Source organism: Gavialis gangeticus, unplaced genomic scaffold, assembly GCF_001723915.1.
Source record: "Gavialis gangeticus isolate Ggan-Ray unplaced genomic scaffold, GavGan_comp1, whole genome shotgun sequence".
In the NCBI taxonomy this organism is placed as follows: Eukaryota; Metazoa; Chordata; order Crocodylia; family Gavialidae; genus Gavialis; species Gavialis gangeticus.
The window spans coordinates 31152359-31164314 of record NW_017729004.1 but is presented as its reverse complement, the minus strand read 5'-3'; the positions used below and the strand labels follow the sequence as shown (position 1 = coordinate 31164314).

General features: G+C 42.2%; 1 protein-coding gene across 1 annotated transcript in view; it reads right to left on the bottom strand.

Annotated features, from left to right (window-relative positions):
* Window positions 1-11956, bottom strand: part of PARD3 (par-3 family cell polarity regulator) — an 844345-nt gene that overhangs the window by 530672 nt on the left and 301717 nt on the right. The window contains exon 5 of the mRNA XM_019507949.1: window positions 8474-8605. Within this exon, the coding sequence (XP_019363494.1) occupies window positions 8474-8605 (132 nt within the window). The remainder of the gene's footprint in view (window positions 1-8473; window positions 8606-11956) is intronic.

Sequence of the window (11956 nt, the reverse complement as noted above, 5' to 3'; positions counted from 1 at the left end):
GGGGGGGGGGGGAACATGAAACAAAGTCAGCACAAAAAGACTTCTGTGAAGTCGTTCAGACATGCTTCAACTAGAGTCTTGGACCTCCTAAATTCTGCTTCTTGTAGGATTCAGATTAGGGAAGGAAAGGTATCAGTAGGCTACCTTTGCCCCTGGCTCCATCTGTAATAAAATGCACCTAGATAAAATGACCCCTGTAAAGTGAGGTATTATTGCTATTCCATTATTCTTTAGCATGCTTCAGTTGCTCACCTAACCCAAGCACTACCAGGACTACAGTGATGGGTACACCACAGAATAGCATTTTCACTCATTGTTCATTTAATTCCTCAATTTTTCTCAGTCTTAAAGATTTGTCCCCGATGAAGATATACACACCAAGTTTTAACAGCCTGATGCTAAAATCCAAAATCCCACTCCTATTTTCTGAAGTCATAAAGATAACAAGTTTTCAATTCTCTGAAAACATAGGAACAGTGAAGCTGCAAATATAAGAAAATAAATAAATTTATTATGCATATATATATATGGACTAGGAACAAGGGTGGAATGTGTCGGACAGTGACAGGAAAAATCGGACTATGCGCTAGAAGTAGACCCTTGTTCTTAACTACACTACTATGCCAAATCAAGATTTGGGAGCCCACTCGCTCCAAATTAAGGCAACCTCCATCCCCGATTCCAAGGCAAAAGTTAGTTTGTACAGCCTACACAAAAAAGGAAAATCAGTTAGCTAAATTTCTCCATCACCTCTCTGCTTTTAATGTACATGTCAATGGGTGCATGTACATGTGTACTTTACTGTGGAGATGACTAATTAGCTCCACTGTAAACCATCACCATCTACAATACACCCATATTAGGGCACAGTAAATTAACTAATTCTGCTGTAGGATTGCACTGTCTGGGACAAATATCCTACAGCAGAGTAGTTGTGTGTGCCAAAATGCACATATAGATGGTGACCAGGGCTGGCTAGGGCACAAGGGTGCTACAGTGCAGAGGCTGCCTGCCGGGTCCCCTACTGGATGAATCCCTGGGCCACCTGACAGCTTGGGACTGCTCTGTCCTGGCTCAACAGGCTGCAGTCCCACATGCACATGTAAATAGTGCACTCAGGAGATAAGCTCCAGTGCAAAGTGTGTCAGAATTTATTTCTTCACCCTAACTGTACATGCAGATGCAACCAATGAGTGATAAAACGGACTGAAAAATTTGTGTAACCCAACTAAATCAAAACTTGAAAGTCCATAATAAAAAGATAGGTGGCATTGTGCAATTTACCTCACACTGCTTCAGGCTTGGATTCTTTGCAGTAGACAGCACTGAAATGCACAGCCCCATTCCACCTTGTAACCTCTGAACATTTTAAAAATAGTAGATTTAATTATATATAAAAATAAGCCTTCCTTTGTTAAAAAAAAAAGCATGTACTCCATGCCTGGAGATTTAACACTATAATGACATGTGTACATCAGATAGGATTGCTTAGAAGGAAACCAGAGAGATCACAGAGATTAACTTTATTTCACTGCTGACAGTTGCCACAAGCAAGAAGCTAACAGTTAGAAGAGGAAGGAGGCTAACAATACGTCTAAAACAAAAGAAGCTCTGTCCACCCTGATCTACAGTAGAGTAAGTTTCTAACAACTGAGAAGAGTAGAAAGTAATTACCCAAATTCTCTATTCCCATTCTTTAAAATAAGGAAGTCAGTTTTTGTTTTCTGAACGTAAAGAATACTGGAGACCTCCAAGGATTCTGCTATTCAGAGACATCATGTGCAATGGCCATTACTTCTCATTTCATCTGTTAAATTTGGTACTGTCCTAAAACTAAGAGTTAAAAAGGTTGCTGGATATGCAGGGGGGGAGGTGATTTTATGTTAAGCCATGCTGAACATGTTGGTGTATGTTTTGAGCGCTAATAAGTATCTTGTCTTTATTCATTAATGAATATCCGTAGAGATAGGAGATAATTCCTGTTTAGGTTTACTGTAATTGAATGTCCCCCTTTGGATTTGTATATGGTTTTCATGATGAGCAGCTTTTGCAATTAAACAAAACTATAGCTCACTCCCGTTCTTCCTGGCTCTGCTCCCACCCATGCCCAAACCACATAACAGCTGGGTGCTCATATTCATTTGAAAAAGCTGCGCCCCTCCAACAAGGAAAAGAACATGCTTTTTCAAGAGGAGGTCTCTGATGTACTGTCATGGATCCAGAGGATTCTCTGGCTCCCTGAAGGTTGTGGGAGGGGAAGGGCTCTGTGAAACATGCTGAAGGCAATGACCAGTAGCGGGTAGAAAGAGAGAGCTTCCTGCAAGGAGGAAGGGAATAGAGGTTTCTTGTTAAGGGAGCTAGCTGTGAGTAAAGGGAGGTGGACCCCAGGAACTTTTCCCAGAAATTGTTCATGAGAACTAGGTGGTAACACTGAAGGTCAGGCAAAGATCTTTTTGCTTTACCATATTCTGTTGTCAATGCATTTGATCACTATTTTTATACCATTTATTTTTCCTTGTAATAAACTATTATTATTGTAAATACCATTTGTTCTTCACTTTTGTTTTTCTTTTAACTGAAAGGGTCTGTGGTAAAATAGTGATTTTCTGGGTAAATTAGTAATCTGGGCACACCCATTCAGTAGAGAGGGGGGATCAATAGGTTTACACAAACCTAGGTTGCATCTCTAGAAGCATCCTGACATGCTAGGGTTTTGTCACACTCTTGATTTTTGCCAACTGCAATATTTGCCAGTAGAACTAAAATGGCCATTTCACACGCAGTCAATTGCTCCTGGGCTCAGCATCTACACATGGGCCCAGGACCACAGCACTTTGAACTGGGGTGGAGCAGCCCCAGGCTGGCAGGGGGTTCTGGGGGTCAGCTCCCAGCCCCAGGTGGCAGTGGCAGGCAGCAGAAGGGCTGGCTAAAGTACAAGGATGCTGAAGTGCAGGATTAGGCAGCACGCAGCTTCCACACTTTAGCACTCTTGGCCCCTGTCACCATCTACATGCGTGTTTCAGTGCACGCAAGTACTCAACTGTAAGACAGTACTGTTCCCAACAGTACCATCTTGTAGTAGAGTTAATTAATTTATTGTGTCCTAATACCAGGACACATGTAGATGGTAATGCTTTACTACAGAGTGAATTAGTCTGCAGTAAAGCATACATGTACAAGCATACATCCTGTGTATTTAAACTTTCCATCAAATTCTAACTTTAACTTTTCCATTATAAGCCACCCTTCCCAATCTTTGCACTGTTAGGGCCTTGTTACAAGTTAATTTTAGGCAGCTCCTGAAGCTCTTAACCCCTGGATTGTCCATACATTAACATCTGAAGCAAATAAACAAATTTACGCACATTTTAGGTGGCTTAAAATTATACCACTCTGAACCATGTTACCCAGCTCATGTTCCATTAATGTGTGGCCACTCCCCACAGATGAGCCACCCAAGTTGCAGTCCCTCCAGCATATCAGTATGCAGTGTCTCTTCCCCCTCCCCGCCTCCAACTCTGTGTGCACAAACTTTCCACACCCTGAACTCTACTGCCCAGGGGGTGGTTCTGTGGTATGTGTACCCCTGAGGGTACATGAGATACAGGTGGGGGGGCACATGAGATACAGGCGGGGGGTACGTAAGTGCCACGTTTTGAGTTTGGCCTGTCCCCCCCCGCCCACCTGGCGGGTTGGAGGTGTCTTTGCCTGTTTGGGCCAGAAGTTCCAGCCACTGCCCCTTCCACCGCATTCAGTGCGCTGGGGCTTTCACTCCCTTGAGTCAGTGTGCCAGGGGACAGGGAGGGGAGCCCCTCGCAGGCAGGTTCACAAGAAAAGTGGGACTCGGCTCATGGCAGCAAAACCGGAAGTGTCATGATGGGACTTCCAGTTTTGCTTTCACTGCATTAATTGGCAGGTGGTATGAACGGTACCAAAGGTTGAGAACCACTTCTGCAGAGAACATGTCAGCTAGCCAAGTTGCAGGGCACGGATGGGTCCAGGAGTGAAGTCTAGGGGCACATGGGGACAGTTGGTCGGGAGAACAAGGTAGAGGACCAAATCAGATCCCCATGAGCTGGCGCTTCCTTCCCAGAACAGAGGCAGTAACTCCCCCAAAAGTCAACTCCTTCTTCCCTCATTGCTCCCACCTCCCAGCCACCCCAAGAAGCATAAGGCAGCAGACCCCACACCTCAATCTCAGATCCCAATTTATTAAAGTATGGGACCTTTAATATATTTTTTTACTGTGGGTTTTTTTTTACTTTTATTTTATTCTTCAGCAGCTGGCTGACTTCATTTCACCACACTCCTCCACCCCTATTTCCTTTCCACTTCTGATTTCATCATCTACCGCCACCCCATTAATTCTCTGCCTCTGATTTTCCTGTTTCTGACTTCCACAACCCATCTCTCATACACCCCCATCAGGGAGAGAAGTCTGTCTTGGCTCACCAGCCCTGTAGTGGCAAATGACAGCTGCAACTCTTAGTCAGGCCCCTGCTCACCAGCTCTCTAGTGCCTAATCACAGCTGTGCAGGTGGGGAACAGTCAGTTGGTGCATCTACACAAGACATTTCAGTGCACAGTAGCATAGTTTACTACATAGTACGCACGTGCATCTACATATGCACATGTTTACTACGCAGTAAACCTCACTAATCGTGAATATATTTGCTACCTGTACATGCAAGTAGTAAATTTATTTGCAAGTACATACTATGCAGTAGCACTCATGTAGACACCTGACCAGGAGCAAATCTGCTCCCAGTCAGCTGACCACCAGGGGGCAAGAGATTGCTCCCTGGCCCTGGGAGCTGCCCGCTGCCAGACTGGGCTGAAGCCTTGGGGGGGAATGTTGCCCTGCCCCAAGAGCAAGGAGCTCCAAGCCCCCTGCTCGTGAGTAAACAGCTCCTGCATCAAATGCGCATGTAGACACACCTAGCAAAGATCTGACTGCTCTAAACTCAAGCTAGCCTTAAAGTGTGACTGCTCCAAACTCAACCAACATTTGAGCAGCTCAAAGTAAAATGTGCAACAAGGCCTTTCGATAGCTTTGCCCAGTCTTTGAATGTGCTCCTGAGAACAACTTTTGGGTGGGCTGAATTTTTAGTTTGTGCTTGACCCTATATGTGAGATAAATTTGGGCCAAAGCCAGAGCTGAGCCACAACTTGCCCTGGGCTGGGGTGGCTCATGTGGTGAGGGAGGGGGCATGCAGCTTGGGAGACACTGTTATTTATATCTACTGGAAGAGATTCTACTGTCTTTAGTGTCTCCCAAAATAAAGATGGGGGAAAGGTAGAAGTCCAGCAAAGAAGAACATATTCAGAATACTCGGGGATAATCTATCTTAGTGTCCCAAATTTAAGCAAAGGCATACTTTATGATCTGAACTAGTGGATTCAGCACATTTATATATCCCAGAAAGCTTGTATTTTATTGTATAACATAGTTATAACAATAGAGAGAACAGAAAAGACCATTAGGTAAAGCTATCACCTATTTGCAAGATCTTAAAAACAGCACTTCATAAAGAGAAGGGACTTGTTATTTTATTATTCCTCTAAAACATCCTTGTGTGTGGTAATTCCTTGATTGCTTATTACCACACATTCCAAACGTAATTTGCAACATACAAAAACATTAGCATTATCCAATGAAACATTTAAAAAGAAGCTAGTTTAAGTTCAACTCTAAAGTAAAGAACTAAATAGGATTTTCACCTGTAACTCCTCAGTAATACATAAGGCCCTTCCCCTCCCTCCACTGTGGTGCTTCATTCCATTCCGATTATGGCTTTCCTTCTACTGTTCATGCCCTGTTAAACGGTTTTCAGTCTAATTAATTATCCTGGTGATATGAAATCACAAAAGGATCCTGCTCTTCCAGGTACATGCAGACTCATTAACATCAAATTTAATAAATGGTCTCTCTTTTTTAAAAAAAAACTTGCTCAGAAGACACACGAAATGTACAGAAATTAATCAGTTAGAGGTAATTTAAACAGGCTTTGCTAGTACTATCCAGAACTCAGTTATTTACCACAGTGGTAAAAGAATGTGATCTGGTTACTACCTTATGAAAAACATCACAAAATAAAGTATTTATTTGAAAATAGATGTTCACGTCATACTAAAATGTGGAAGTAGCTGCAAAAGGTTGTTATTAAGATTCCTAATTCAATTGTTTTTGCTGATAATACAGTTCATTTAACTACTACAACGAGAATGCCTCAGGGAAGTGTGCTTCAAAAAAATCAAACATGAAAAGTCTGTAATAAGAGATTGCTTAAAACAGTGGTTCTCAACCTTTTTGGATTTCAGGCACCCTTTCATAGACTCAAGGCACCCTTTGGATGCCAGCATTTAGTTTTCACTATTTTTTTTTTTTTTTTTTTTTTTTTTTTTTTTTTTTTTTTTTTACTGTGGAAAAATAGAGCAATTCTTCTGTTGCAAAGAACTCAGAAAGACCACAACAGGTCCAATGTGTTTTCACAGCTAACGGTGTGAAATTGCATGACACGCCACAGCACCCTTAAAAGGATTCACATAGCACCCTTGGGAGTGCCTATGGGAGTGTTTGGATTCCAGCTACCAATCTGATTCATCAGTCTGATAAGGGGCCAACTGCAAGACATGAACAAAAAAAAAGTTTGTAAAACCCTTTTCCCCCAAAGAACCTGTATCCAGAGTTTTGGTTTGGATCAAATGCTACATTTTCCTGGAAGTCTTATCGCTGTTTATACAAATGATATTTTCATAAACTACTAACCTAAATATGAAACATTCCATACTTATTTTATGAACAACTTCATGTTGCATTATACAGAAATATTCCAGAATACTGGACGGCCTATAACTTAGTAACAATGCAAGACTGTGGGCTTTTTGTATACTGCTATCTATACTCAAAGAATACAAGAAATGGGTCCCCCCACCATTCAACATGGAAAGAAACAAAACAATTTTTTTCAAAAACACTCATTTGGATTTGAGTACCACCCCAGAGCCAGTGCCTGCTGTGGCCCTAGTCAGAGCTGCAGCCTGCTGAAGGCCAGGGCCAGGGGAAACCAAGTGGTAGAGAATGGCTGGGGGAAAGGGAACTACTGGGGAGACTGCACGTGGGAGAAACTCCATAGCAAAACCATTAAAAAACTCTCCCCCCATGCACAGTGTAAATGCCAAGTTTTAAATATACAGCACACTCAGAGACATATAGGCACAGAAATACATATAGAAGCAAAATACATTGTACAATGATAATAGCTACAGACAGCATTCCCACTAAGCTGTGTGGTGTGCATGGCAACACCGCATGAGCACACCTGCGCAGCTGCACGCACTACACAGCTTAGTGGGAATGCTGGCTACAGAATACTCAAATTAATTCTGTTCATCATTTGTCAAAGATCATAGTACATAGCAGCAAAGAAAATAATGAAATACTCAAAGCGTGTACCTTAACACAATTTCTTTAAAGATTTAGATTTTCAAAGCAATGCACATGCCTTGGAATTTGTAAATATGTCCATGAATTCGTGTTCTAATGAGTCTAAAATAATTATAATTACCTTTCAAGTGTTGTAGTTGTATATGAAAATGATAAAGTTAAATGTTTAAATGACCATTAGCATCCATGACCAAACTGAATATTCATTCAGAGGAAGGAAACAATACAATTACACTTCTGAAAGTCTGGCCCAAACTATTTTGTAATGAAAACAGATTCATTATTGTAGTACCAGAATACTGATATAATTCTATCAGTAAATAGCTCCCAGTAACAATTAAGTGTGCCATTTGGATTTTATTGAGCATGGAACTCATCAAGCAAATGTTGACATCTAGTTATATTGAGCTTCATATTAAAACTTTAACTTTCCATAACTACAAGCTTCTTAAAATGAAGGGAAAACATCACATAATTATTTATTATCTTAAAAGAAACAAGATTAAAACTAGTCATTTCAATATAGAGCTTACAAAGGCAATAGTTATAACTATAAAACTATAAATAAAAGACATATTGCTGATTTGAAAATAAAAATCATTTTAAAAGGACATGCAAAACTAACTCATAATTATTCTGGGGGAGGGGGACAAGGGTAACATAATTTTTTGTCATTAAAGTATATTTCAAGATAACAGTTTCTAAGTAAAATAAGCCTGTGGATCTCAACTGAGAAGAAAAGTAGAAAGAAAAAAGAAAATCAGCGCTCATCAAAACACTCCACAGACTGTATAAACAGGTGTATGACTCGAAATGAGATGCTGTTTGCTGCTTTCTACTTTCAGTGCTAATGTAGTTTTTGGAAGCAGAGGAATCCCACTATAAAAATTTATTTGCTAGACATGTAATGCTCGTAGCTATATTTCCAGAGCCAATATAATTTAGGGATATATTTCTTTGTACTATCTGTGGACCAGCATGAAGGTTAGACTGATAAAGTAATATATATATATGCATATATATTACCTGTTCTTGCCTCTCCAGCCACTTGTCCACCATGGGATGACTGGCACTTAACGATGAGCGAGCATTGTCTCTCTGAAACTGGTTAGACCAGCTACTAGCATCCCGTGGTAGGCTTCTGTAGTTTTCATCTTTCTATTTCAAAAGAAACAAAAAAGTGTCTTATAAAAAACAACCAGTCCTTGCACATTAACAATGCAGCTGGTTTAAGATAATACAAAAAGAAAACCGAAAAAGGAGAAAATAAGTTTGGCCAGATATACCGAAGAGAAGCATGTACAATTCTATTGCCTTGAGTCTATTTCCTGCCATTTACTTGCAAAAAGACTCATGTCCCTATTTGAGCCAGTAAGAGCCCAGTAAAACCTTTTGATGCTCTCTGTCTCCTGAAACACCTTGTTTCATAAATTCTTCCAAACTTAAACCTCTACTGGGCTGGCTCCATAGGAACAGGCTTCAAGAGGGTTTTCGGGATCTCAAACAATTTTTTTTTTCCCATCAAAGTAAATTAACTGTAAGACAATGCACCCCAAAAAATACAACAGCATGGTCAGTACTAATCTTAACATGTAATTGTCTCGAGGTCTGCTCTACAGCTCACATAATGTGAGATTCAGTGTAATGATACTTTAGAAATGATAGTAAGAAGATTTTATCCTGACACAGCATAAATATTTAAGCAATCTTAATAAAAGGATTTGAACTAGATACAGGTGCTTGTCACTACACCCTTAATTCTTTTGACATGTGCCTGTGTATTGCATGTTAACCTTAAAAAGTCATTTAAAAAAACTGTATTTTTAAATGTTATTCTTTAGATTTCCCATCTTAGTTTGCAGCATGTATCCTTATCAATGTTTGGCTAAAAAAATAACAAACATGGGATCACTTGTAAAGCAGTTACCTGAGAAAGACTGTACTAACAAGAAGTATACCTTTATTTGCATTAAGATAGTCAACAATGGGTCTTGGGAGTTGTATTTTATTTTAATCATTTAGTTATGGTTCATTTGACTTTCCACCCCCCCAACACATCACTACTTCTTGATGCACGCTGCCCTATATCATATCATTGCTTCTCCTTTTAAAAGTCTTTACAACCAAACCTTAGCATTTCAAATTATTCAAAGCCAGTAAGTCATGGAGGCAGATCCGAAGTGTCATTAGTCTGGTAAAATCAATGAAGCTACAACAGTAGTAACTCCAGTAATTGAAATGATGCGTCAAATTTTTGCAGAAATTTTAAAACACAAATATAAATATACTCCATTAATCTTGCTGGGACAGAATGGGTCTCATTCTAATTTGTACCAGACGGGAAAGACTTTCTGATACAGGTTTCCCTCAATTTATGCTGTGCATGCGTTCCCGGAGAACAGCACTTTAATCCAATTAGCATAAAGCAAACCCACTTTACAATGTAACAAATAGGGATAGTTCCCATGGTGGTGAGGGAGGGAGGAAGTGAGGCTGGGACTAGGGAAGGGATGGAGGGGGGGGTGCCGCTCTTGGGGCTGCACAAGGCAGCAAAGCAGAGGAAGCAGTGGCACTCACCCCAGCCCCGGCTGCAGTGGCCCTGGGACCAGCTGGCGCCAGCTGCCTGCAGCCACTGGGCTGCACTGTGCTCCACCTGTCCCCACTCACCTCTGCTCCTGGGCTCCGCCATGTCCTGGTGCAGGCAGCTGGAGCTGGCCACTCCCAGGGCTGCTGCAGCCGGGGCTGGGGTTAGTGCGGCCATGGCCCTTTCCCCTCTCCCCCCAAACTCACCTGCTTGGGTGGGGGGAGCATCTATGCTGATCACATAAGAGCAAATTTACCTCACCTAATTATGGGTCTAAATATGCACATCACATAAGAGCAAATTCACGTATAAAGATCCAGCGTAAATCGAGGGAAACCTGTAGATGTTCTTCCGAGGGATGGGGACTAGTATTTGGGTTTTAATGCTGCATTCTTAGTGACCCTTCACTGATTAAAACCTGAACAATGGAAAATCTCTGGAAAAAGCTGAATTTCTATGGAAAAAGCATGACTTGTTCGAAACATTAAAGCTCATTCCTTGGTCACAAACACAGCTTGTTAGCTTGACTTTTTTACTCCATTTTTTAATATTACCTGGGCCTAGCTTCAGCAGCAGGGCAGGATTAATGGTCCATCTTGCAAGACACACACAAGAAAATGTGAAGTGCTTACTATCACATGCTATGAAATGAAACCTTCAATGCTTATGTGAAGATGCATGGATTTCCACAAAAACTCATCTTTTTCCATAACTAAATTAGCATTTTAATGCCTTAATCACTGACAAGTTCTTTACTAGAGATACTCTCTGCAATTGCAAGCACAGCTTCAGTATCAGGGAATTAGAGCTCATAATTCAACCAGCACAATCATCCTTATTATAAAATGTCTGTCTGAACCGCCATTCTAATAACATTTCCTACTAACCTGTTCTGCCTGTACTACAAGTAAGTTAAAAGCTCCTAATTTATGAGTAATCAAAAGAGATACGGGCATTTCAGTATCAGCTGAATACCAACCTGGCACAAGGTAATAGGCTCTAACACAGGAGTGGGCAATTATTTTGGGTGGAGGACCGCTTAACAAGTTTTGGCAAGCTGTCGGGGGCTGCATAGGCAGCCCCATCTCTTGACAGTTGCCCTGCCCACTAGTCACCACATCAGGACCAGAAGTCCTGCCCTCTAAGCCCTGGCCTTTGCCAGCAGAAGTCCTCCCTTTGCTGCCCTCTCCAATATTCCTTTTGGGAGGGGGAGTTGCCATCTTAAAACCAGAAAAAAAAAACAAACGGTACACTAGAAGTCAAACACCTACTATAATATATTTTAATTTTATCATAAAAAATATTTGTCATGACTTGTGATTGTGTACTGTATATAGAAGGGATTGCATATAGTAGGGGATGCACGTGCACCCCCTAAGCATCGCCCCTGCGGAGCTGCAAGCACACAGCATGTAGCCCTGGAGATAAGCCAGGCTCCACTCCCCCCCCATCCCCCGAGTAGTGCTGGCCAGAGCCATGCTCCACTGGGTGCCTGCACTGGGCACAAGTACCCTGACCTCCCCACCTGCTGCCACCAGCAGTGGGGGCTGCACGTCATGATAGGAGTTGGGGGGGCGGGGGAGTCCCTACACTCCCCACCGTCGCACCCACACCCTGCCCAGCTGAGCTCCACATTGCCACTGTCCCTCTAGGTGCAGGCTCCACACCGCACTCCCACCCAACTGCAACTCCACGCCCCCTCACCGGCCCTGCCACATCCCTACCTGCTGTCCCCAGTGAACAGGTTCCGGCTGCAGCAGGAGCCCTGCCTAGAAGCTGCTGGCTGGGCAGAGCTCTTCCACCCATAAAGGTGGGAGTGAGGCCCAATAGCGTATGTTGGGGGCTGTAAATGTGGGTGCCTCACTCCCACCTTCATGGGCAGAAGGGCTGGACAGGATGCAATTCATTGGGGGGGGGGGGGGGCC